The sequence below is a fragment of the Neolamprologus multifasciatus genome, chromosome 1 (genome assembly GCF_963576455.1).
Source record: "Neolamprologus multifasciatus chromosome 1, fNeoMul1.2, whole genome shotgun sequence".
Classification (NCBI taxonomy): Eukaryota; Metazoa; Chordata; class Actinopteri; order Cichliformes; family Cichlidae; genus Neolamprologus; species Neolamprologus multifasciatus.
In genome coordinates this window covers 27,746,300-27,769,803 of record NC_140439.1, presented here as the reverse complement: position 1 = coordinate 27,769,803, position 23,504 = coordinate 27,746,300, and the positions used below count along the sequence as shown (strand labels likewise).

The 23,504-nt window shown below is 38.2% G+C and overlaps 1 protein-coding gene across 1 annotated transcript in view; it reads right to left on the bottom strand.

The window, feature by feature from the left end:
- Positions 1 to 1,065: 1,065 nt before the first annotated feature.
- Positions 1,066 to 23,504, bottom strand: part of LOC146525908 (FERM domain-containing protein 5-like) — an 86,080-nt gene continuing 63,641 nt past the window's right edge. Inside the window, exons 2-14 of the mRNA XM_085167917.1 lie at positions 20,549 to 20,653; positions 18,515 to 18,557; positions 18,313 to 18,391; positions 15,393 to 15,490; positions 12,912 to 13,035; positions 11,258 to 11,345; positions 11,052 to 11,140; positions 10,284 to 10,347; positions 9,769 to 9,860; positions 9,613 to 9,687; positions 9,438 to 9,506; positions 9,216 to 9,322; positions 1,066 to 4,889 (exon numbers count right to left, since the gene is read on the bottom strand). Coding sequence (XP_085024043.1) covers positions 4,297 to 4,889; positions 9,216 to 9,322; positions 9,438 to 9,506; positions 9,613 to 9,687; positions 9,769 to 9,860; positions 10,284 to 10,347; positions 11,052 to 11,140; positions 11,258 to 11,345; positions 12,912 to 13,035; positions 15,393 to 15,490; positions 18,313 to 18,391; positions 18,515 to 18,557; positions 20,549 to 20,653 — 1,626 coding nt within the window. The 3' untranslated portion in view covers positions 1,066 to 4,296. The remainder of the gene's footprint in view (positions 4,890 to 9,215; positions 9,323 to 9,437; positions 9,507 to 9,612; positions 9,688 to 9,768; positions 9,861 to 10,283; positions 10,348 to 11,051; positions 11,141 to 11,257; positions 11,346 to 12,911; positions 13,036 to 15,392; positions 15,491 to 18,312; positions 18,392 to 18,514; positions 18,558 to 20,548; positions 20,654 to 23,504) is intronic.

The following is a 23,504-nucleotide window of genomic DNA, read 5'->3' as shown; positions in this document are numbered from 1 at the left end:
GCCGCCAGGTGTTAAGTTGTTTCTGCCAAGTAAACCTGTATGTGATACATTTATAAACTCAGTCAAAAATTAGTCTAAGACTAGACAACCAAACACGATTTACATGAAAAGATTTTTTGGATATTTTGGAGAAGTTTCCGTATCGCAGAGAGCGGTCTCTACCACTGCTGGTACACGCATACATCTACAGACTGTTTCACCTTTTGAGGGGATTTAAAACAGTTTGTGTGACTGAGACAAACATTTTGTAGTTTACGGTTATTACATCTGACATATTTATTGCTCAGATTGCTTTAGTTGTAGATTTTTCGACATAAAGGTGAGTAAAAAGCTAAATGTTCTCCTTTACGCCTCGCATCAATCAAAAACCACAGAACACCATTTAAATTAACCTCCTAAGACCCGAACTCTTTCATCTTTCGCATTTTCGCATGCTATTTGGGCTGATTGGGACCCGATGAATGTAAAAACAAAGAATTATGTGTTTTTTTGGGGGTTTTTTTTGGGGTTTTTTTTACCTCATTTTTGTTTCTGAGAAAAATGAGGTCCACATATTAGGACATTCACTTTAAATTTCGCTAGAACAGTGGCAGTATTGTGTCCTCGTATGTTGATATCAGACACTTGTAGAGGAAAATTTAGTATTTTGGTCTAGACAACCCAAAATGTCATGTCCACATATGTGGACGCTGGGTCCTAGGAGGTTAAATAAGTCAAGTCTGAAAACGACCCCAAAATCTATTTTTGTGTTTTTGTTTTTTTAAATTAAAATATAAATATTTCATTAGATGCTTATGTTGTTCTCTGAACTTTGTACTAAAAGGGGAAAACACTGGTGCTAATACTTCTGGTTTTTTCGCTCCGGGTACAAAAATAAAACCAGCATTTAAAGCTCCGCATTGAACACTACAGCAACTCTCAAAGCAATGATTCTTGTGTTAACTTTGAATAAGATTTGAACACATCAACTTTCTAAATCACCTACAGGAACCTGCAAAACTGAAATCCTCTAAGTAGTCACTTGCCTGTATTAGTCTTCTTTTTTTGCATACATAATTCATGCTTTATGACATATGTCTATTCAGCATGTTGTACCATACCAGGTGCGATCCAAAAATTCTGCAACTCTGCCAAAAAAAAAAGTGTATAAACCATACCTGATAGAAATTAGGTCACTTTGTTTGATAATTACATTAAGTTTGGGCGGTGAGATGTAATTTCATGCATTTATTTCTTACAATTTAAGTCCAAAGAGTCATATTGACAGATTTCTTTCATTTCTTTATCATGCAGAAAAACTGAAAGACATTGTTGAAATTTCACTTTCTTCTGATATTGAGATATCTCGGGGATTAAGGGTTAAACTTCTTTACACTGACAGAAAGGGGAGTTTCACTGGTCTGCTTAAAATAAGCATGGGCTTTAATGTGACCCACAATGTAAGATAAATTTGACATCCCTGCTTTAAAGCATTAATTTATCAATTGCACATTTGTGATTATGCATTTTATCTTCTACGGGACTCCAGCTTGCAGCTGCGGAGCTGCGTGTGGTTATGACAAAAAATACTTTGAAATGAAAATGAGCAATGGCTATGTTTTTAGGGTTTGTTTTCTTTCATTGCCAATTATCTAAATAATAATTCAAATTCAAACTAACAATTAAAATAGACTTTTTTCAGTTTGAATAATTTGCCCAAACAGAGGTTGGACTCTAGGCTTTTACATGCAAGTAGTTTTTAAAAATGTTTATTTCTTGTTAACAAATTTCTAAACGTTTTTAATACAATAAAAACATGGTATTAATGTTAAAAATACAAGGTTACATATATTTATTTGATATATTTATATTCATATAAATCCCTACTGCATGTTGTATCAGTTATTAATGTTGATAATCCATAGCTAACAGGCTGTGTCATGTTCATTATAAGGTCTGAATATGTTTTGCAGCTCCACAAAGATTTTATTAGGGGCAAAAACTCTAAAAAAAATTGGCTTGTTGCTCACCCGCTTCGCAGGGTCTGAAAGTATTAACCCTTGAAGTTGAATTTCATTTTTGGAATCTAGGAACTTTTCAGGGAGACAAAATTGGGAAGGCATACATGGATCTCTGGCTGTTGCCACAGCTGAGGTGGTTTACTTCAAATGTGCTCCCTTTAAAGCTTCAGGGCATAAAGGGACAACCCGGTGTCGACCCTGGGGGAAGTGTGCAACTTCATGAAAAATAGACTGGTCAGCTCCTGAACTGTTGTGACGCCTGCAGGTTTGAACACTGTTGGCTGTTTGGTCTTTGAGTTGCGATTCTCATCTCTAGTGATGAAAGTGAACATGATGGTTCGGTGAAAACAGAAAGTTCATCTTAGCTCTCTGCGTGAGTTTGAGGTCCTTGATGACATTGCCCACAGGTAAGTGCAAGTGGTCAGACACCACTTCCAGGGAGCATTCTCAAAATGTCAACAGCACTGAAAGACGTTCAGATGTGTGCAACATGTGACCTGAGCCAAGCTGATATCAGGTATGATTTTTTGCTTTTTTATGGGCAGAGCCACAAAATCTTTTGATTGCTCCTTGTATACACACAGCATCCTAAGCACTTGTAGGCTTGTTGAAAGGGCAAATACTTTTAGAGTGAAAACTGACCTCATAGTTTGAATTGATTCTGTTGCTCTGGGCTGTAAAGACACACTGTAGGCTAACCTGTGAAATACAAGAAATAAGGCCGGAGAAGGACAGCAGACTATTTTGCCATCTGTTGACACAAACTGACAGAAGTATGGGACAACAGAGGTTTCTTTGGTTGGTGTTGATGAAGGTTGCAGAACGACGTAAACATGACTTATCTTAGGCTCATTTGTGAGTGCAGGGCTGAAAACCATAGATCCACTGTAACAAAAACAAACGAAAAACAGCTTCAAGTACATTAAAAGTCACTGTGAGGAACTGTCGGTGCGTTAACAAGATGGTACAAAAATGATTTAAATATATTCAGCCATTACACATAAATGCATAACTGTTTTTTTAACACAGCAGAGCTAAACAAAGGTGAATGACAGTCACTCAACATGGGTCTTCAACTAAAAACAAACTCTTAACTATTTACTGTTGGAAAATTGCACTAATATTTGCACTTTACAAAGGTAAAACAAAGTCAAATTTCCCTTGATAGAAAGGATCTGCTTTTTTATATTAACAGTATTGCACATCAAGATGAACTACTCCTACAGATTGCAGTAGTCAAAGAACTGACCAGACACTTGACTACCATTATAGCGCTAGCTCACATAGTCCCATCACCTTTATAACTACTGTAAAAGTAACTACAGCAAAGTGACAACTGTTCCTCACGCACAGAAGTTCGTTGGAGTTATCAGAGTTATTTGGCTGCTATTTCTTAAACAGTAAACCTATAAACTCCATTACTTATTTATATCCTTAAAAAGGCTTAATTTCTAGTCATTGGATGATGAAACTTTAACAGTTCCACTTTAACTGTCAGCAGATGTTTGGCCGCTAATAAAGTCTTCTGTCAGGGCAGCACCATCACACACCCGTGTCACAAAGCTACTACAACTAGTCATTTAGCAGTGTTTTTAAATTGAATGTTCCAGATCTGGGATTGTAAAGTACATCTAGAGAAATGTGTAACGTCTATTTGCATCTGCCTAAGAATCGTATAAAACTATAATATTTGCAAACACGTTTGACTCAGGACTCATCTACATTCAGTAATGCTTATTCATCAATTTCACGCTTTCTCTAAGCCCACCACCTGAAAACAGCAGCCATAATTACATTTAATCACCATGAATATTGTTGATTTGATATAAAAAACTGATGATATAGTCTGCCCTCCGTTTTTAAATCTTTTAAATGTCTTAAACTCTCAGTTGCACCCCAACACCTCAGATCGTTTTGTATTACAGTGATGATACAACATATAAATTAATAAAAAAATAAAGGCAACTATTATCTGTGGTTGAAGAAGAGAACTCAGGCATACTTGATACAGTGTTCAAATTAAACCCAGCTCCTGTGATTTTGTGAAAAAATAAAATACCTTGATGACCTGAATTTCTAAAGTAACATTTCCTTTCCTCATAGTGATGGTCGAACGTAATAAACAAGGCTCTTCAGGGGACAGTACGTGGCTTGTGACAGGATTATTCCTGTGAGAAGCTTGAAATCAGGAACAGAGCCATTCCATTTCTCTCCTCTTGCCTTCTCTTCTGACCTGTCTGTTATCTGTATCCAATTTCCATGAGCGGAGGCCTTTGTTGAGTCATTTGATCTGTTTTCACTTTGCCTCACTAACAAGGAAACCTCCCATCCATCGTAACTTACAGGCGAACCAGCGCCGCAGAGGGCAGAAGTATTCAAAGTGGAACTGCTGGAATTCAGGTGTCTTGCGGATGTCTCTTAAGAAGGCAATGTCCAGGTCCGACTCTGTCAGCATGATGAGAAGCAGCAGCAGGGCGAACAGAAGTCCAATGGTAACCAGGAAGAGACGCAACACGCTCAGGATAAACTTGTTGAGCTCCTCTACCTCACTAGATGTTGCGGGCCTCCTCTTGACCATACGTTGTTCTCTCCTGCTGTGCCCAAATTCTGTGGCCTGCCCCTCTTTTGATGTCCCTGCCTCTGACTCCTCCTCGTCAATGCTGCAGGGTGCACCATTGAGGTGACGAGCCAAAGGCATCTCCATTCCATGTTCTGCCACGGGTGTAGGCAGCACGCTGTCAGAGGGGCTGTAGTTCTCATCTGAGATGACTGCTGACGTGCTTGCCTCACTGCCATCCACCGTCTGGCTCCTTGAAGGCATGAAGGAGTCGCCATGCGAAACTGAGCGCACTGGTGTGGAGTGAGCACTGTCTCGAAGGGACTCCAAACCTGACACAAACAGCAGGGAAAGACAGGAGTTCATAAGATTCAATAACCTGAAAGAAGTTTGGTGCTCCTTGCACCACTTAAAAAAGGGATTTTTTCTTAGATGTGGGATCCAGGACAATAACGAAGTTTCATCTAAAAAGCACTAAAGACTCTCATTAATACAGAGAAGACCCCCCCCCCCCCCCCAACCCTAATCCTGGGCCTTGTCTTTCACTCTGACTGTCTGGCATTGGCATTTAACCCTAATCTTAAACATAGAGAGGTTGTCTGTCCCCAGTGCGTGGATGTAGATGGATCCATATGTGTTATTTGGCGCAGATTTTGTGCGAGACACCGTTCCAGATGCAATCCTCCTATTTATCCAGCCTGGAAAACAGCACTTAGAGTACAGTAGGAACTTGAACTATGGATCTTTCATGTGTGAACCACTACCCCATAAAATAGACTGTAGATTGCAAACCTACTTGACTGTTAAGGCATCATTTTGTATTGTTTTTCTCTTCTGAAAGCAGGCGGTATTAAAATACCTAGAATGGAGGACTGACTTACAGACTATCCATCATGTTGTTTTTGCAGGCTGATCTGGTAATATTGCCTCGCCTCTGTCAGTGCGCCCCAGGAGCAGCTGTGGCTACAATGTAGCTTGCCATCGCCAGTGTGTGAATGTGTGTGTGAATGGGTGAATGACTGAATGTAGTGTAAAGCGCTTTGGGGTCCTTAGGAAGTAGCGCTATACAAATGCAGGCCATTTACCATTTATTGGAAATAACAGCTTTACCTTTATGAGTCCACACATGTAGGTGCCATTGCATTGGATAGACAGTTTTTATAGGTATGCAGCAATTAATAGTTGCTCATGAATATCCACATAACTAGTAGATGCCTGGAAAAGACATGCTTATTATGTCTGAAAGTTATAGATATAAAAGTGGATATAAAGAACCTGTCCCTTATAGCACATAAAAGAGGAGGTCTAAAGGGAAATTACGTTCATTTGTTCCTTATTAATTAGTTCTGAAGCAAAGTATCCACAAGCCTCTGGAGCTTGGCTTGCTGAGCTGCCAGAATATTCTGGTACATTTGTGCTTTCTTTAACACTGTGCTGACATCTCTTATGCTAATATAGTCATAAGGGAAGCTGGATTTCTTTTTAATGGCTAGCTTTTCACAACTTATGCAGAAGAAAATTAGCCTTCACATCATGTAATCTATGTCCAAGGAAATACAAATGGCAACTGTAACCCCAAAGTAAGCATGCAACATAAAACCGATGTCTTCTAGGAACTTACTCAGTTCTCATATCTCACAGCTGCTTTTTGGAGGTTCATCACAGTGCAAACTTTCTATCTATCACATTAGATTTTAGCAATGTCTTACACAGTCACTTAATGCTGTCATTTTTTGAAATATAACCACAAAGAAAATCAGTTTTAAAAATCAGGAAATCTATCACAAAATATCACAATCCAACAAAACCAGCCTGATTTTTACCTGCATGATTGCCTGTCAGGCTGCAGCCATGTAACTGGAGTGGAACAGCTAGCCTAGAAGGAGCCCTGGACTCCTGTCTCAACCCAGGTCCAGAGCCTGAGTTTGAAGATCCCCCCGGTAGAGCGGGGAAAAGGGGAAGGACTCCCAGAGCCTTGCCCAAAAGCCTGGGTCCCAAAGACAGCACACGCACCTTCACATCCCGATAACAATGGTTGATCATACGCAGATGAACATTCACCTTGGTCTTGATGCGGATCAAACACTTCACCATGATTACACAACAGCAAAAGCACTATTTCTAATTGAATTTCTACACGTTTTCAACTGCTATCCGTTCGCTTTCTAAATCTTAAAACTGCCTCTTTGTACTCTGCCTGTCTGCTGTCTGTCTTTGTCTCCAACTGCGACTGGTCTAGCTAAGCAGCACTACTCCCTTCTATGCAGTAAGCTCCCAAATGCTGTTAGGCGGGCTGACAGCGGTAGATAAATAGAAAGACAGTCAGAGTGAAAGACAAGGCCCAGGAATGTGGTCCCCTTGTGACACAGTTCACCTCGACCTCCCCTCCTGCTGTCGGCTGTGACAAACACAGCATGGTCCCTGACAGCAGGAGCTTTTTTCAGGCTGAGATATCATTGCCAGTTGAAATACCAGTACAAATATAGCAACACGACAAAACACAGGGGGGTTGCTTCCCTGCTGATGCACTGGGATGCAATGTCAGAGTCCAGGACAAGAACTAAGGCTGGTTTGATAAAATGCATTTTTTTCTATTTGCTTTTCTTTTTTTGCAGACAGGCTATGTTGTAAGTTTATTAGTGTGACTGAGGCCGATCGGCAAAGAGTAAACTTACTCTCAGTGGCAGCATTGGCAAAAGGTTAATAGCCTGTTGGAGGAAAGGCAGGATGGTAAGTGCCCTTTATAAACTGACAGGATGACTTTCTCATGTCAAAATAATACCTGAGGCCAGTTGCTGATGGGCACAGCAGTGTGTGCACTTTTCAGTAAAGCACACCCATTAGAGAAAGAGTGAGATCTCACAAAAATACAGAGAAAGCGACTGACATTTGCAAGTAGGTAGGCTGTTAACATGGAAAAGCACTTAGATTGCGCTCTTTCTCCATGCAGGTACTCACAGCTATGTCTGATAGTGTTATAAGGAACCTCAAAAAAATGCTGTGCCATTGCTGTGCAACCCAGATCAAATCACAGGATTAAGACAGTGATTTCTTGTGTGCCCTGGGGGACTGATCCCCCAGGGCATACTATAAGACAGACTGTGATATCTCTAAATTAACCAATAAAATGATTTTTTAAAAGATAATAAAAATCTATATTTTGAGGTAAGTGTAATGCCTCAACACCAGGGCCCCACATTTAATGGAAATCAGCAATTTAGCTAATAAGTTTAGGTAGCTACAGTAAGACCTGGCCTAACTGGGAAGAGTTTATATGTTTAAACAAGAAAAAAAGCACAGTGGATAAAGTGTTTATATTAGTAAACTAAAGGAAAAGAAATGAACTAAAACGATCTGAGCTATAGCAACATATTTAATACCTCCTGTATTATCAGGATTTGAGCAACCAAATATGGCACACAGGTTCCTCTTAGAACTCTGATGGTTCTTATGGGATAGATTTATAGTGCACCTCGGATTAACCATCTAAAGCAACAGACAGTGCACAAGACAAGTGAAGAAGAGAATGCAGGTATGGTGGAGTGGGTGGAGACGAGTGTCAGGGGGTGATTTGCGTGAAGGATAGCAGCAAAAGTGAATGGGAAGGCTTACAAGATGGTACTGATATCTGCTATGATGTGTGGTTTGGAGATGGTAGCACTAACAAAAAAGACAGGAGGCAGAGCTGGACGTGGCAGAACTGAAGTTTCTTTGTTGGGAACAAAGAGAATGGACAAGATTACAAATTAGTATACCAGAGGGACAGCTCAGATCAAGCGGCTTCGATTCAAAGTTAGGCAAGGATGAGATGGTTTGGATGTGCAGGTACTGTGTTTAAGAGAGGAGATCTAGTGGATATATTGGACAAAGGGTGTTGAAAATGGAGCTGTCTGGCAGGAGAAGAAGAACACCACAGAAAAGATTCATGGATATAGTCAGGGAGGACGTGCAGAGGGCTGGTGTGACAGACGACGACCTGTGGATAGGGTGAAATAGAGGCAGATACCCTCTAAAGTGAGCAGCCAGAAGAAGAATACTTTTATAGCGCCTTTCTCTTCAGTGTGAGCAATCGTGTCACCTTATACTAGAAGTCTCGTTTACCCAGTCACATGAACATTCATACAGTGCCTTTATCTATGTCTTAGTGTTTTATCTAACTTTCACAAGCACTCTCACACTCCAATGGATTCATCAGGGTTCAGTATGGAGGAGCCGGGGACAGCAACAGTGGACCTTCCAGTTTGTAGAAAACCTGCTCTACCATCACAGCCATCACTTACCTATAGATATTGTGACGCCATCATGTTACCTAGCTACCAACAGTCTAAAATGATCCATGTGCAGTATTTGTGCACTTATAAAGCCCAATAAAAGCACTTGTATTTCATAAAGTAACAATAGCAAATAATTTATATCCACAAAATTTTCATTATGCATGATATATTATGATGTCAGCATGTTAATAGTAACCATCCACTAATAGACTAACATCACTGACCAAACAATGCTATAGTATGGGCATGTACTAGGTAAAATTATTGGTGAAACAGCCATCTTTTTGCACACTTGCAAATACATCTTAAGAACTGACTCCCATGACTTCCACCAACACAGTGAGAGCTTCAGCTACACTTTGCTCTTGTGTTTGTGCGGTTTACCTTCCATAATGGAAATGTGCACAGCTCTTCGTCGGGTCCTTGGCACACTCGTTAGACGAGGGCCATGAGTGATGGATGGACAGCTCCTACTAGGCACCATACCAGCCCTGTGAGAAAACACATGCATGCATAAAGCCCCAAACAAAGACATGTGACAGTGCATTCAGAGCTTAAGCAATTTGTAACATAATTTAATCAATGCATGATTGTTATGATTGTTACCTGTGGATCTCCGGGGGGTCTCTCTTAATTTTAGCACTTTGTTCCATTACTTCTTTTGCAACCTTTCCGCTAAAAAACAGAGAAACGTGACCACTATGGCAAGCACTGAAAACTCCCAATTGTACTTAGTATTCTCATATGATGCTTTGCAATAAACATATTGTTATGTTGATACCTGTATCTAAAGCGACTACCCTTGAAGAAGAGGTTACTACTGGACACAGTGCGGACTTGGCTTGACTTCTCCAGCCTGTGAGTGAAAAACCATAAATACAGTCATAAGCTTAAATGAAAAGATACCTATTCAGTTTTTGTATGTAATTTTACCCACTTGTAGAAGGCCTGATTCTCCACTCCACACTTCCAAAGATGCTTGCAGGCCTCTGGTGTAGGTGCAAAGTAAGTCAGTATGATCTTCTTATCCTGCAACCAGTCCACTATATTAACTCATATTTGTGATGAAAGCAACATTCTTTTTTATCTAAAGGCTTTACATTCTCATTCAAACCAAAGCCTACATTGAGTTTTAGAATATGAGAAGGTGTCTATACAGATATATTTAAAGGGCACTGTAACCAATCAGCCAAAGAAAACCCCAAAGAAATAATCCCTCTAATCTAAACATCAACCGCCTCTAACACAGTGTCTTTATTTTACTCTTTTGTCTGCTAAAACCTAACCTATCACATTTTTGTCAAATCCTTCCTCATTTATTTCCGCATTAAGAATATAGTACAGTGGCTCCCCAGTGGCAGAGTCTCCATGCATAAAACACGGCCGCACTCATTTAACTTCCTGAGCTCCACAGGCTAGAATAGGCAGAGTTTTAATAATGAATACACATACCTCCTTCTGATTTGCATATATATGGAACGTCTTTGCTTCAAACTTAAGTTTGGTCACCTCCTCCCTGAGGTTAAAATAAAGAAGACGGACCAAACAGAGTAACAAAGAAATCAGACCAGAAAGAATAGGGGAGAAAGTGAGCAAAAGAAAGGAGAAACATAAACCAAAAAAGGCTGTAAAATATTAAGAGCTGTAGGTAAATTAACACGGCTAACAGTGATTCAATTCTGTGCTGAAAAGTTTAAACACATTGATTACAAACAGAAAATTACAAGAATAACTTGCAAGAGCTCAAACGCTGATTTGGAAACAACAAAACAAGTCAGATGCTGTGAAAACCTCGTAGCTTTCTCTGCGGTCTTACAAAGGTTACTGTTGTATGATCTTCTTGTATGGATCACTGGTTACTTTTATTTTTCTTTGGACTCTCTTGCATCACATTTCACAATATTTTAAAAATTGTACTGTACTTTGTGTGTTTTTTTCCAACAATGCGTGAAATTGTATTATGTTTAGGATTTTATTTGTCCTTTACTTTATTTAAAGCACTGAGGTCATTTTGAAGTGGAATGTAACTGATATATTCATGGGCATAAAAGTTTAAAATAAGTTTAAATGTTAAAGTCTTTTGATGCTTAATTCATATTTGAGCTTTTTCTGCAACTGATGGGAAGATTTTATTGAAAATAAAGTCACTGTCTTGCTAGTACAGACCTTTGATATGAATATGATTATCAAGTGAAGTTTCAACTCTTCATCTCTACTCACCATTTGAGGAAGTGAACCCTCCTGTTTCCTTGCAGCACAGTGAATCCAAAAGGGGTGAAAGCCAAAAAAGCCGGGTTCCCAGACACATCCTGACAGCACATCCGTGTTTTTTGTAAAAAAACATGGATTTGAGTTAACATTTTAAATCACAATGACATTCAATCATTCATGTTAGGGTTCACTTTACTGTAAATCTTAATGATAACCTTGCATGGATGTGGGTCGACCCCATAGGTCTCCAACATCTGAGCCTTCTGAAGAAAGTTGAGCTCTGATGTTTCAGGAGTCTGACCTCTGAGAAAAAAGTTAAATAAATAAAGTCAACATACTGGGTTCTGTCACAACTCTTAATTCATGGAGACAGACTTATGTGAAGATTATGTTCATTTCTAATAACTAACCTAAAACAGTTATACAAATAACTTTAATAAATTTAAACCCTTGGCATAAAAAAAGCACATAGCAGGCTCATTAATACCCCCCCCCCCCTCCAAAAAAAGAGAAAAAAACAACAACAACAAACTCATATTGCCTGTATAACTAATATTATAACTAACTCACATTGACTGTAAAACATCAATCTTTGCCAATAAGATTTTGCAAAGACAAATGTATTTTTTCTGATTTTCTGATGCTACACATTATCAGACTTGATAATGTGTAGCATCAGAAAGGTTTGGATGCTTTAATTTTCCTAAAGAAAAAGTCTCTAACCATCTACTTACTCTTTTAAATGTCTATAGCTACCAGGGTGTAAACTGTGCAGATCAAGGATACATAATTAAATCTGTTCACTGTGTGTAAAGAATCAAACAAAAGCTTACTTCAGTTTTTAGCCCTGCAGGTCAAACTTTAAAGCAGTGACTATAATGTTCTAACAGCTGTTGTACTGGCCACAGGAATGAAAGGATTATAAATCAATCTGCTGTCTACATTTTCTTCTATTAATAATCCTTGATGAAACTAGTGTATGAGTCACATTAGCTCGGCTGGAGAACATACTGTAGCTCTTTGTTTTTGCTCAGGCAGTCTGAAATAAACTGAATTAACGTCATTATCCCTTTGCCACACTCAAGTTTCTTGTATCTTAGCAAATTACACTGTTATTCTTATGCAAAATGTTTTAGGGACAACCTTTGACACTTAACTCCAGGGAATGTACTTAATAATGGGAAGGAAATGAGCAACAGAGGGCAGTATAGGATTGAATCTATACCCAGTGCCAGCGTCCTCCTGGGTTTTGTACATTGTATATACAGCAGGTATAAGTTACTGTGGAGCTGTTTATTTGAGTAAATCCTCTTTTGCCCAGGAATACTATCTGCAAGGTTCATCTTCCAACATTGTACAGAACATTGTACAATGTACTCCTAGTCTCAACATCACTGAGCTGGTCTTAAATTATCCAGTCAGTCTAAATCCACAGAAGAACTACAATTTTTCCAAAACCTTAAAACAAACTACCAGCACAGTAAAAAAAAATGTATTCATGTTTTTTTAAACATTCTTTAAAAGTTTTGTACCATATGACAGAAAAAACATCTAGGTACCTCTACATCACTGCCTTTAATTCACAATACCTGCTACATAATTAAAAGTTCAGAACTTTTTACAGTATATAAGAAATTATGCTTGCCTATCTTGTCTTAATATCCTAAATGAGAATTCCAATGTTGCCGTATGTTGATCTAAAAGCATCCGCACTCATGTAAGTTAAATAAGAAGCTATATATTATATAGAATAGTTGATTGCATAGGTGCTCCAAGTCAGCTATGCTCTTGGGATGCCTGCACCTTGCCTCTGATAAAACTGAAGGAGACTACACAGATATGAAGGGATCTGGACAGATGCCACCTTACATCAGCTCAGTTTTGTGGATCTCAGCAATCCGCCGCTCCAACTTCTCTGAGTGCTTTGGGAAGAACTGAAACTTGGAGCTGTAGCCCTCTGGATGTTTCCCAGGGTCATAGTCACCAATTTCAGCTGGAAAATTAAAAAGAAAGAAATAAAAGCAAAGGATGACTTTTTAAAACAATTTTATGTTTGGCTTTTTGCCTTGCCTTTAATTGATAGGTAAAGCTAAGTGTGAAACAATGACATATAGCAAAAGGCCAGTTGGAACTGGGACTGCTGAGGTAATAAATTAGATGGTGTATGTGCTACCAGCTGGCCCATGAGTCACTTTTTTGTGATGTAAGACCCTTATTATGGGATAAAGAAATCGTAGCTAAATATACAGTCAGAAAAAGTATTTTGAATACTCACAACATTTCAGACACAGCTGGTTTTCTTGCTTGAACTTTCAAACACACAACTGGACTAAATTATGTTCATCATACAGGGGTTGTTCTTATTAGCTCAGTTTAAAGATAAATTGTATAAGCTGAATAATCATACACAGAGAGACAGTATGTTCTCAGTATTAAGAGAATATTATCTCCGTCCTGCTGCCCAGCATATCTTTGAGCACGAAAATGTGACATAGAAAACAGTGACAAATATTTTCACTTTGTCAATTTTGACATTAAAAGGTCTTTCCTTTTACTCAGAATTATTTCAGTTTATGTTGTGTTCAGCTACCAGTGACAATATTTGACTTTCTCATTTATGTGGTTGGCCTTGACAGAAAAGAGTTTGTGCTGGGGTGCATGATACTGAAAGACATTTCTTTAAACTAATAGTAGTAAAAAGATTAAACTTAGATTATAATTTTTCAAGGTTAAATCATCTGCTCATGAATACACGAATCTTTATTCTGAATCAAAACTTTGACATTCAAACAAAGATCAACATAATGTAATATGTAAATTTCAGTTTAGTGGAATTTATCAGTGTTGAAACCTTCAAATGTGTAATTTGTGTCTAAAGGATTGATGTGCAGCACGAGACAGCTATGGTAATTTACTTCAAATTAACATAGGTAGTAATTATTTAGCATAATTGGGCAAAAAGTCAATAACAAAATTTAAGCACACTGTAAAACGAGTGATCTGAGATGAGAATACGCCTTTGCTCTTCCTCTTGGTTACTTTTTTCAAGTCTTGGAGAATATGACTCTTCTATACTGTAAAGGGGGACTCTGGCCAATTATAGGTCCTTTCAGAGAAATGGTGTCCCTATTGGTGATTACATGTCACCTCAGATGGTGAAAAGTGTGACTCAGTGGTGGAAAATCCTGGTGGAATAGCTCTCATTCCTGGCTTCACAGCCTTCACAGAGCCATCCCACCCCCACCGAAAAAAGAAGACAGACTTAATAAAAAGAGCATAAAAGACACTGTGACTGAAAATATTTAAAAAGCATGTAAATCTGCAAAGTTTCTCAGTTTCATCTGAGCTGTTGTTGTGTTTGGTTTGGTTAAGAAAAGTAGATCCACCATAAAAATAGGTGCTATGATAAATGTTGCTAACTGTAACCAGGCTAATGACAGCTAACTTAATTACAGTGTCAGCTGCAAAAGATTGGGGAAGTTTTTTGCCCATGTGACAGTATCAGAGTTGTAATTGTCGTAACTGCTGAGATGTTTTCCAACTCACAAATAAACTGTATACATTGCATTAAGTGTATATTATATATATGTAATATTTTTATCTGGTGTATAACAATACAATATTTCTAAAGACTGGTGTGGTTGAAACCACATTTGTATTGCAGCCACTCAAGGCTGCTGTTTCTTATTCAAACTGTTATTCTCCCTCTCAAGTGATTATTGCCAAATAATTAAAAGACACAGTTCACCCAAAAAAATTACATTTCTTTTCTGGCCTGTTATTCTGTTTATTCGTCTACATTATTTTAGTGTGAAATGCACAATTTTGTTAACGCCTGCGTTCTAAGGCACACTGTGGTTTGTATTATTTACTGTAGGAACATAAAGAGACACAGAGGACATTTAGATTCAGGGAATGTCTGAGAGACAGAATCCTGGCAGCAGAGATGTTTGGTAGTGTGTGTGACAGGGAAACTGTTTCTTAATGCACCTCACCCCTCTGCATGTTGATGAGTCTAACACCCAGAGGAACCAGGAAGTCTTTTTGTCAGAACTCTCAGATTTGGTTTCAAAGCATGTAAACATCTTAAATTAAACTGATGATTTTTTTTTTTTTACATTGAGTTTATCTAAGTTGGTTTTTCATACTGTTATTTAAAAAAAAAAAGCATTTTCAGTTCAGCATAAAAACAACAAACTCCGATTCCCTTTGCAAACAACAGTATGAACCCTATGAGTTTTCAGCTTTTAAACACACTCTGCTCACACGTTTGCACACATCCACACAGTGAAATATATGTTTACCGTATGATTAAACATACTCGTCTCAAAAAAAGGTTGTTTGTCATACCTTGTAATATATAGGCAGCCAGCAAAGCTGCATCTGATGTCTTGCACAGGAGGCGGCCGTGGTAGAGATCCCTCTTAACCTGCAGGAAGACAAGATATCTGTGGAGTGGAACACAGAGAAACTGATTTGGGTCATTACTCATAGGACGTCTAGATGTTTACAATTTAAAATTAAAGTGCCTTTTGAGGCTGCGTATACAGTATATGCGAAGTCACTGTTAGAAGATGAAATTCTGAGAGTACCAAATAAGAGCTGAGGCTGACTTCTATAAAGTGTTTAGAGTGAAAGACACGATGACAGATTATGACACGAGTGTTTTAAGGCGACTTGAGATTGTATGTCTGTGTTTACTACGAATAAGCAACCTTGTAGCGCTACACAGTAAAATGTAAAATACATAAATGTAACTTTTGAAACCTTATTAAAATACTCGGGCCTTTTTGTAGCCCTTTTTTAAATTTATAACATAACTTATAACACAATTTATGAGAAAAATGAGTCGTTATCTTATGTCCAGGCTAAAATGGACTGGTCATGCATTTAAGAAGGTGAAAATTTAATCTAATTTCACACAGAGCACGAGCATCCATCCATCCATCCATCCATCCATCCTCTGCTGCTTCAGCCTTTCCCAGCTTCTCTACATGTTCATGAAGAGCCTGAAGAGGGTGTGAGACAGAGCACACCCTGGACAGGTCTGGACCAGTCTGTCGCTGGAGTTTCGAGCTTATACATAATCATTTTGGGAATTGAGATTGATTTAAAATATGATTGCAGTTTCATGGACAAACCCTCTGGGTACAACTTCATCTTCTGGTCTCTTCTACAACATCCAAAAATTCCTGTCTGTCATTTTGCTCACCCTAAATTCATTTCATACGGCTGTGATTCTGCTTCTCTCCAAGCAGCAAAGCAATAAATAGCATAGAAGTATTAAGCATTGCTGGGAAAAAGTGTGGTTATTGAGCATTTTACATTACTGAGGTTATTACTTGCTGTCTTCAATGTGTGCAAGTTTCATACAAGGTTCATTTTTATGTAATTTCTACTGCCTTTGCCACCTCATCGCTCACAAAGTCTTGCATGGTACCCAAGTTTCTTTTACAATACACAAAAGCAGGATTGCTGTGAAATAACTGGTATTATTTAGATATATTTTTGCTTATCCGGTATGCATTCATTTGTCTGTAAAAGCCTCTAGTCGGAACAGATGGATGAGGATGGAGGGGCTCTGCCTTGCCGGCGCGCTGGTCTATCAAAATGAGCTGGATTGTGAATAAGAGATTTCATTGCGTGGCAACCAGTCGAGGGATGTGATTTACAGGGATCTGTGCACTTGGAAGCTCTCCGGCTCACTCCTCACAGCAGTTTGTTCAGCTGTCACAGATGCTGCACGTCGTACAGTAGTGGCACAGAGCTTCATGACACCACGGCTTACACAAAAGGAAACACTCAAATCCTCTCTGCACACAGGCCACTGTGCTGAACTCGGAGTACACTTACAAATTGAAAAGCGTGGGTTTCTGCCCCTTCATAACCACTTGCCCATTTTAATACTGGACTTTAGATAATTTAGAGGGTCATTTTGGCTCATTAATAAAGAGGCCAAGTTGAAACCCGTTTTCAACGTTCCCATTAAAATTGCTATTATACTTTTCAGGGGTTTTTTTTTCCTTAAGCGAATAACAATTTACTGAAAAGGATTCCTTATTTAAAATCAAATTAGGATTTCCTAATAAGTTCTCCTAAGTTGCAGTGGTATTATTCATTCTTCCATTTTGTAAAAGCCAACTACAGAAGCATAAAAAGGCATTATCTGATTGGATTTCATGAGATAAGTAAGGGCAGAAAAAAAAGATGTCTTCCCCACCCCTTTTTGGTTCAATAAAAGTCTCTCTTTGCTGTGGAGACTTTTAATATTTTATATCTGCCATTTAAGTTTGATCTGTGTCAGCATTTCTTAGATTGTTGAGTGTAAGAAGCAAAAAGGTAGACATCTATACACATTTCCTGCTTTAAGTTGTGTTCAAAAGGAATATTCAACACACATATAATAATAATAATAATAATAATAATAATAATAATAATAATAATAATAATAATAATAATAATAATAATGTAAGCTAACTTGAAGCACAACAAAAGGAACTCAAGTTTGCCCTTCAGTATTTTCTAATGCCCTGAGCTCCAAATAAAAAGAGGCTGACACTGCAGTTTTTTTTCATTGTGTGTCTGTAATTTGTTTTTGCTCTCTTTTTTATCAGCGTCATGATTGGCAGTCCCATTTCAGTGTAATGGCAGACATCTTGACCCTATTCTGAAATTGCAAGTGACAGATCCCCGTGACCTGATAGAAGGAAATTTGCAAGTGAAAATGAGTCGCTCAGTTTTCTTGGTATGCATTAAAACCCCTTTTTTTCTTGCACATCTGGTTTTTATTTTAATTTTTCATGTTTGTTAACTATTTATTTTTTCTAGTTTTCCCAGTAGTATATACAAATGGCTGCAGGCAGTGTGACATTAGCATACTTGCTGGTTGTAATGAAGGCATTTAAGTCATGTAGAAATGCAAAACATGACTGTGAAGAGATGTGAGCTCTGCCACCATCAGCCTCAGAGCTCAGTTAGTGGCAGGCAGTTGTAAAAACTGACACCTTACAGTCAAATATCATTTGTTTATGGCATATTTTATTACTGTGTGCACCTCTGCAATGTGTCATTTTGTTTGTATTCGCTCGATTACTGTGCAAAAAGTTCAGCTGTGATCTCCAGATGAAAATTAGCTCTGAGCAAATTCAGGTATAAGACATAAAATTATCATATTTTAAACTTCAAAAGGTCTCCCATAGAAGAAGAACATGATATAAGTTAACCCCACCTTTTCCCATGTGGAGCCGACTAAGCCATCTTAATGTCTTACCTGGTGATTTCCTCTTTCAGGGCAGCGGGGTCAGGTGGGTAAAACTTGACACGCAAACACATGGTGAATGGAGGCTGGGCTACAAACAGGAGATATATTTCTTTCAGGGGTTTTACTCTAATCAACTCTGGACATCTTGGAAAAGGAATAAACCAAAAACAGTATCAACAAACTCATCAAGGATCTCAAACTAAATACTTACATTTCATTTGTTTGGCAATTGACTTTGTAAACTCCAACCAGTGCTGTAGGGAAGAGAAAGAGAAGTAAAGACCTGCACTTTGAACACTGATTCGATATCTGCCAAACTGTCAGTCTGGGATCTGATTACTCAGCAGCTGGGCATGATGACTTAAAATCTATAGCTGGAAGGCACAGTAGAATTACTCCCATCGCCTCGCCTTCTGTTTATTTAGACTCCCTCCAACACAGTCACCATGCAGAGAAAAGAAAGACATTTAGAAGATAATCAGGAGAGTGCTGCTTTTCTGTTTCTTTTGAGCACCAACCATCAAGATTCATTAGTGGTTTTAATCAGTGAGATAATCAGAGTTTGACAATGGGGCACGGAAGTCAACACAGGGTAGCCATAGATGCTATAAAGAAAGGGCGATTGGCTGAGGCAAGGTCGGTTAGTTTTCTGGGGCAATTTTTTTTGAAAGATTTTTGTTCTCTACAAGATCTGCCTCCTTGAGATATCAACCTGGTAAATAATGCATGTGTAAAATGCAATGCTGAATAGCCCTCAAGGTATCCTATCTTTTCATTGTGTAGAGCTAGAGTTGAAACGTTTACACAAAGATCCAGCAGAAAGTCTTATCATGTCTGACTAGCAAATGCAGTCATACATGATGGGAATGGTGATGTGAAATGCTGTACAACAAAGCATCGTTATTCCATGTTTATTTCTGAATCATCCACTATCTCAGAGCCTATTGGATTGTGCATTCTTAGCATTAAATAGCATATGTTTCGCTTATGACTTTGTGTATTTAGAGGCTGTAAAGTAACCTCCATCTGATTACTTTACTTCGATCCCTTGGCTTCCAATTTATTTGTTTGGTTCACAAAAACAAAACATAAAAAAATGGATGTGTGTGCCATGTGCTGCAGAGATGTGGGGTGTGCAAAATGGGTGGTTGTTGGAATACTGGTGGAGGCTGAAAAATGTAAAAATATCCCCACTGAAGTAAAATACTGAAGTGACATTTGAGAGTGTAAAAAGAATAAAGCTTTTTAGACCTTTTAAAGAATTTGTAATCTTATTTACAGTTAAAGGTTGAATAATTAAGGAGTCCTCAGTTCAAGCTCTGCAAATCTACCTATCACTGTGTCATTTTTTCCTTTAATTCATATTCACTTCAGTCAAAGAGGTTGGCTTTTTGCCAGCTTTTATTATTAATCTGTAGATCTACCCATCTGTTCAGAATCCTTAAATAGACCCAAATGCTTTCTTATCCTGGCATCAGCTTCCCATTATTTTCTTCAGCGCTTTTAAGATTTACATATGCATACGGTTATCCTTTAAATCCAGCGTAGCGAATGAATCTCAATGCTGTATAACCTTTTTGAGGCATAAAATGGATTTTTGAGGACAAGGACCCAGCTAACTTGTGCTCACAAATGATCTAAAAGGTGAACAAAACTTAATGTAATGTAATAATGTAAGAAACTTAACAAGAGATGATTATTGCTGGGAAATGCAAATATTAAAAAGTTGGGTTTTATTGACAGAGGGAAATTTCTTTTTTAATTTGTTTTGTTTTATTTTTCTATTTGGTGGGTTTGTTATGAACAGGGGTGCACATAAATGGTCCGCAGATGGGCATGCGCTGTCAAAATAAAAAACGCGCACCAGATAAGAAGTTGCAACGCGCGTTTGCGTACATACGATTTTCACGGCACATTCTGCACCACATCTATGTGCGTTCATCATTTGTTTGAAGCCAGCTCACCTCCTGCAACCACTATTCCAAGAATACGTGCTTCTTTTGCGGTTCGGACTCCTTCTGACATTTCTTTGGAGGCGCAGGAACACCAGTAATTGCTTAAAGGAGCTTGCTTCTTCGACATCTTTAAGAGTTTTAAACAAATGTCTGTCCTCCTCCTGAAAATCTTATGTACACAAACGCGCGTTGCAACTTCTTATCTGGTGCACGTCTTTTATTTTGACAGCGCATGCGCACCTGTCGACCACTTATGTGCACCCCTGGTTGTGAAGAAGATTCATACTTACTCTCTGCTTGTCTGGGTCAACATATCTGATGCCAAAGTAGTCTTTCTCCAGCAGGTTAAGATGGTGGCAAATGAGGTCAAACAAGTACTGTCCTTTGGCGTCCCGCTGAAAGAGACATGACATGAGATCGTATAAGAAGATTCAAACAATGTGCCCATTACTGAGGGATATTAAAGTCAGAAGGGTACGGGAAAAAACATGACTGCACAGTCTCCATCCTCCCTCACAGTAGTTGCATACTGGGACACAGTTAATGAACCCCAAGCAGATCAATGTTGTTTACTGTACACACAAACACTTGGAATCAAAATCTAGACTCCACATTACAGACAGAGCAGCAAACAGCATCGTGCATTATAAAATGAAGAGGACATTTAAAGACATAATAATAGTGCTACATCGAGCTGATTTATTTCTGTCTCATCAGGAAGTCCATCTTTTTTTTTCTTTTTTTCTTTTTGAGCCTCTGAAAAGTCAAAACGGCCACCAGAAAATGTTTTAATATTTTACAACCCTCAAGGGAGATATATGAAGGCTATCAAATATTTATATGGAGGCAGCAGCCATCTGTGAACGCTCTGAAACATTACTGCAGCAGAAAAAGACCCGAAAAAGCAGCAAGACAGTGAGTAGGCTCACTGCAGACTGGAAGATATAGGCCTTGTCATGCAATGCAGGCAAAAAATCTAAATTTATGACTATTTTTTTAGATTTCTTTTTGTTTCTGTGGGCCTGTACTTGACCAAAATAGTGAAGATGGACTGGAAAGGGGGAGAGATAGACGGGGAGATGAAGTGAAGCAAAGGGCCAGAGGATGAATCAAACTCAGGTCACTGCATGGAGAAATAAGTCTTAAGTGAATGGTAGACACGCTGAGCCAGGTGTGATATGGGGGAGCCCCAGGATACTGTAACACACACATACATACACATACACACACATATATATATATATCAGATGTGACAGTGAATGTTATTCACTTTTGGAACTAGCAGTTTAACTCAGAGTAAATATGGCTTTACAAAAAGCTGCATGTACCCAATGTGACTCATTGAAAATCTATTTTAGTGAAGTCTTTATTTAGATTTAACTACATCATTAAGACGCATAGCTCCCACTGAATGCAAAATGAACCATGAGAAGTAATTTGGCGTGTTATAACAGTGCCAACAAAAATCATCTGTGATGGACAACACTGCAATATTTCACCCCTCTTGGGCTTGTAGTATAGACCAAAAGTGATGTTGAGAAAGAAAAGGGAACAGTTACCTTAACTGATTTAAAAAGGCAAAGGGTTTTTGTGACATACACATGCATTTCACATACACTTCTCCTACGTTGAATGAATGGACTTCAGTCAGCTAGGAGCAATAGGTGTGGTTATGCACTGAAAAATGCAAACAAATTGTGAACATTTATTAGACCACCACCCAGTGTAAGGTTTATATCAGAGCTGCTCTAAACTAACAGTGTTAGTAATTATCAAAATATTTTTTTATGTTGCTGTAATGGTTACATCAGTATGCACAATCAATATGATATTTTTAATGCTAAAATTATTGTTATTATCCATTCATTTTTAAATTTTCTGTTTTAAAAAAGCAGAACAAATAGTAAAGCAGATCGGGGGGTTTTAAAACACCAAAATTGCAGTAATTTACTTGAATTTTAAAGAGGTAAATTAATTTAGTGGTTGAACGTTATGCTTCATTAATTTTTGACTTCTCAATGAAGTCTGCTGTGTCGGTTGAAATCTGGTTATAAAAGCATGAATTTAGTTTGTTACAGTTTGCCTAAAAATATGTTAAATAAATATATTTTTTTACTATCTTTTTACTATACAGGTGGTCCAATAGCACTGTAAATGGAAATTAAGTATATGTGGCAAAAAAAGAGTTTGTATAATTCTAACAAGCTTGAAAGTCAACATTTAGTCTGACCACCTTTATTCTTCAACACAGCCTGAACTTTCTTAGACAAGCTGTAATTTCTTCAAGTAGTCTACAGGACGTCTCGAAGGACATTCAAAGTTCTTCTTTGGCTATTGCTGCCTTTTGTTTCATTCTATGTCAAGATGATCCCACAGTGATTCAATGATGTTGAAATTCAAGCTCTTAGGAGGCCAGTCTATGACTGATAATGTTCCATTGTGTATTTTTATATTCAGGTATTAGGGGTGGGAATCAAGAACCAGTACTTTTAGACATCCGGCTCCCAGCAGTTAAATTCCTTGGAATTGTTAGCCCGCTTGCCTTTCAATTCCACTCACAGCTCCGGCACAAGTACTACAATCAGCTGACTTCAGTGTGTGTGCTGGAGGAGAAAAATAGTGGTGACAACTACAACGTGGATATGAACATTATTTTTATTTTTATTGCACAAAAGGGTGAGAGCACAATGGTAAAGTGCAAACTGCATCCAGAACAGACACAACTGCATTATACTTCTAACACAACTTTGGGTCTTGGCAAGTACTAGCATATACAGCATGCTAACCCTAAGCTAGCCCAGAACCCAGACTGTGCTAAAACTGAGTGAATGCAGACCCACGCCCAGCAACCAGACCCTGAACTTCAACAGGTAACAATGTTTCCATGTTTCTTTATACTGGTTTTTATCTTTGCTTTGTATTCATACTTAAATAATAGGAGAAAGATTATATATGCGTCTTCATTAGAATAGGGATTTGTGTTGGTGTGTGGGACTGTAGCATATGTAGACAACGTGTTTCATGTAACAACAGATGTAATGAGTAGCGTAACAAATTAATTTCTCCTGCGAGTAGTTAGGTAATGTTCTGCATTACTTTTAGGAAAGTGTTCTGTGTAATATATGTAATACATTACTTTTTTAGTAATTACCCCAACAGGCAAAAAACCTCCAACATGCACAAACATTTGACCAAACAGCATGCAATTAATTTGCACAAATGTAATGTCTTTGATATGCTGCTTAG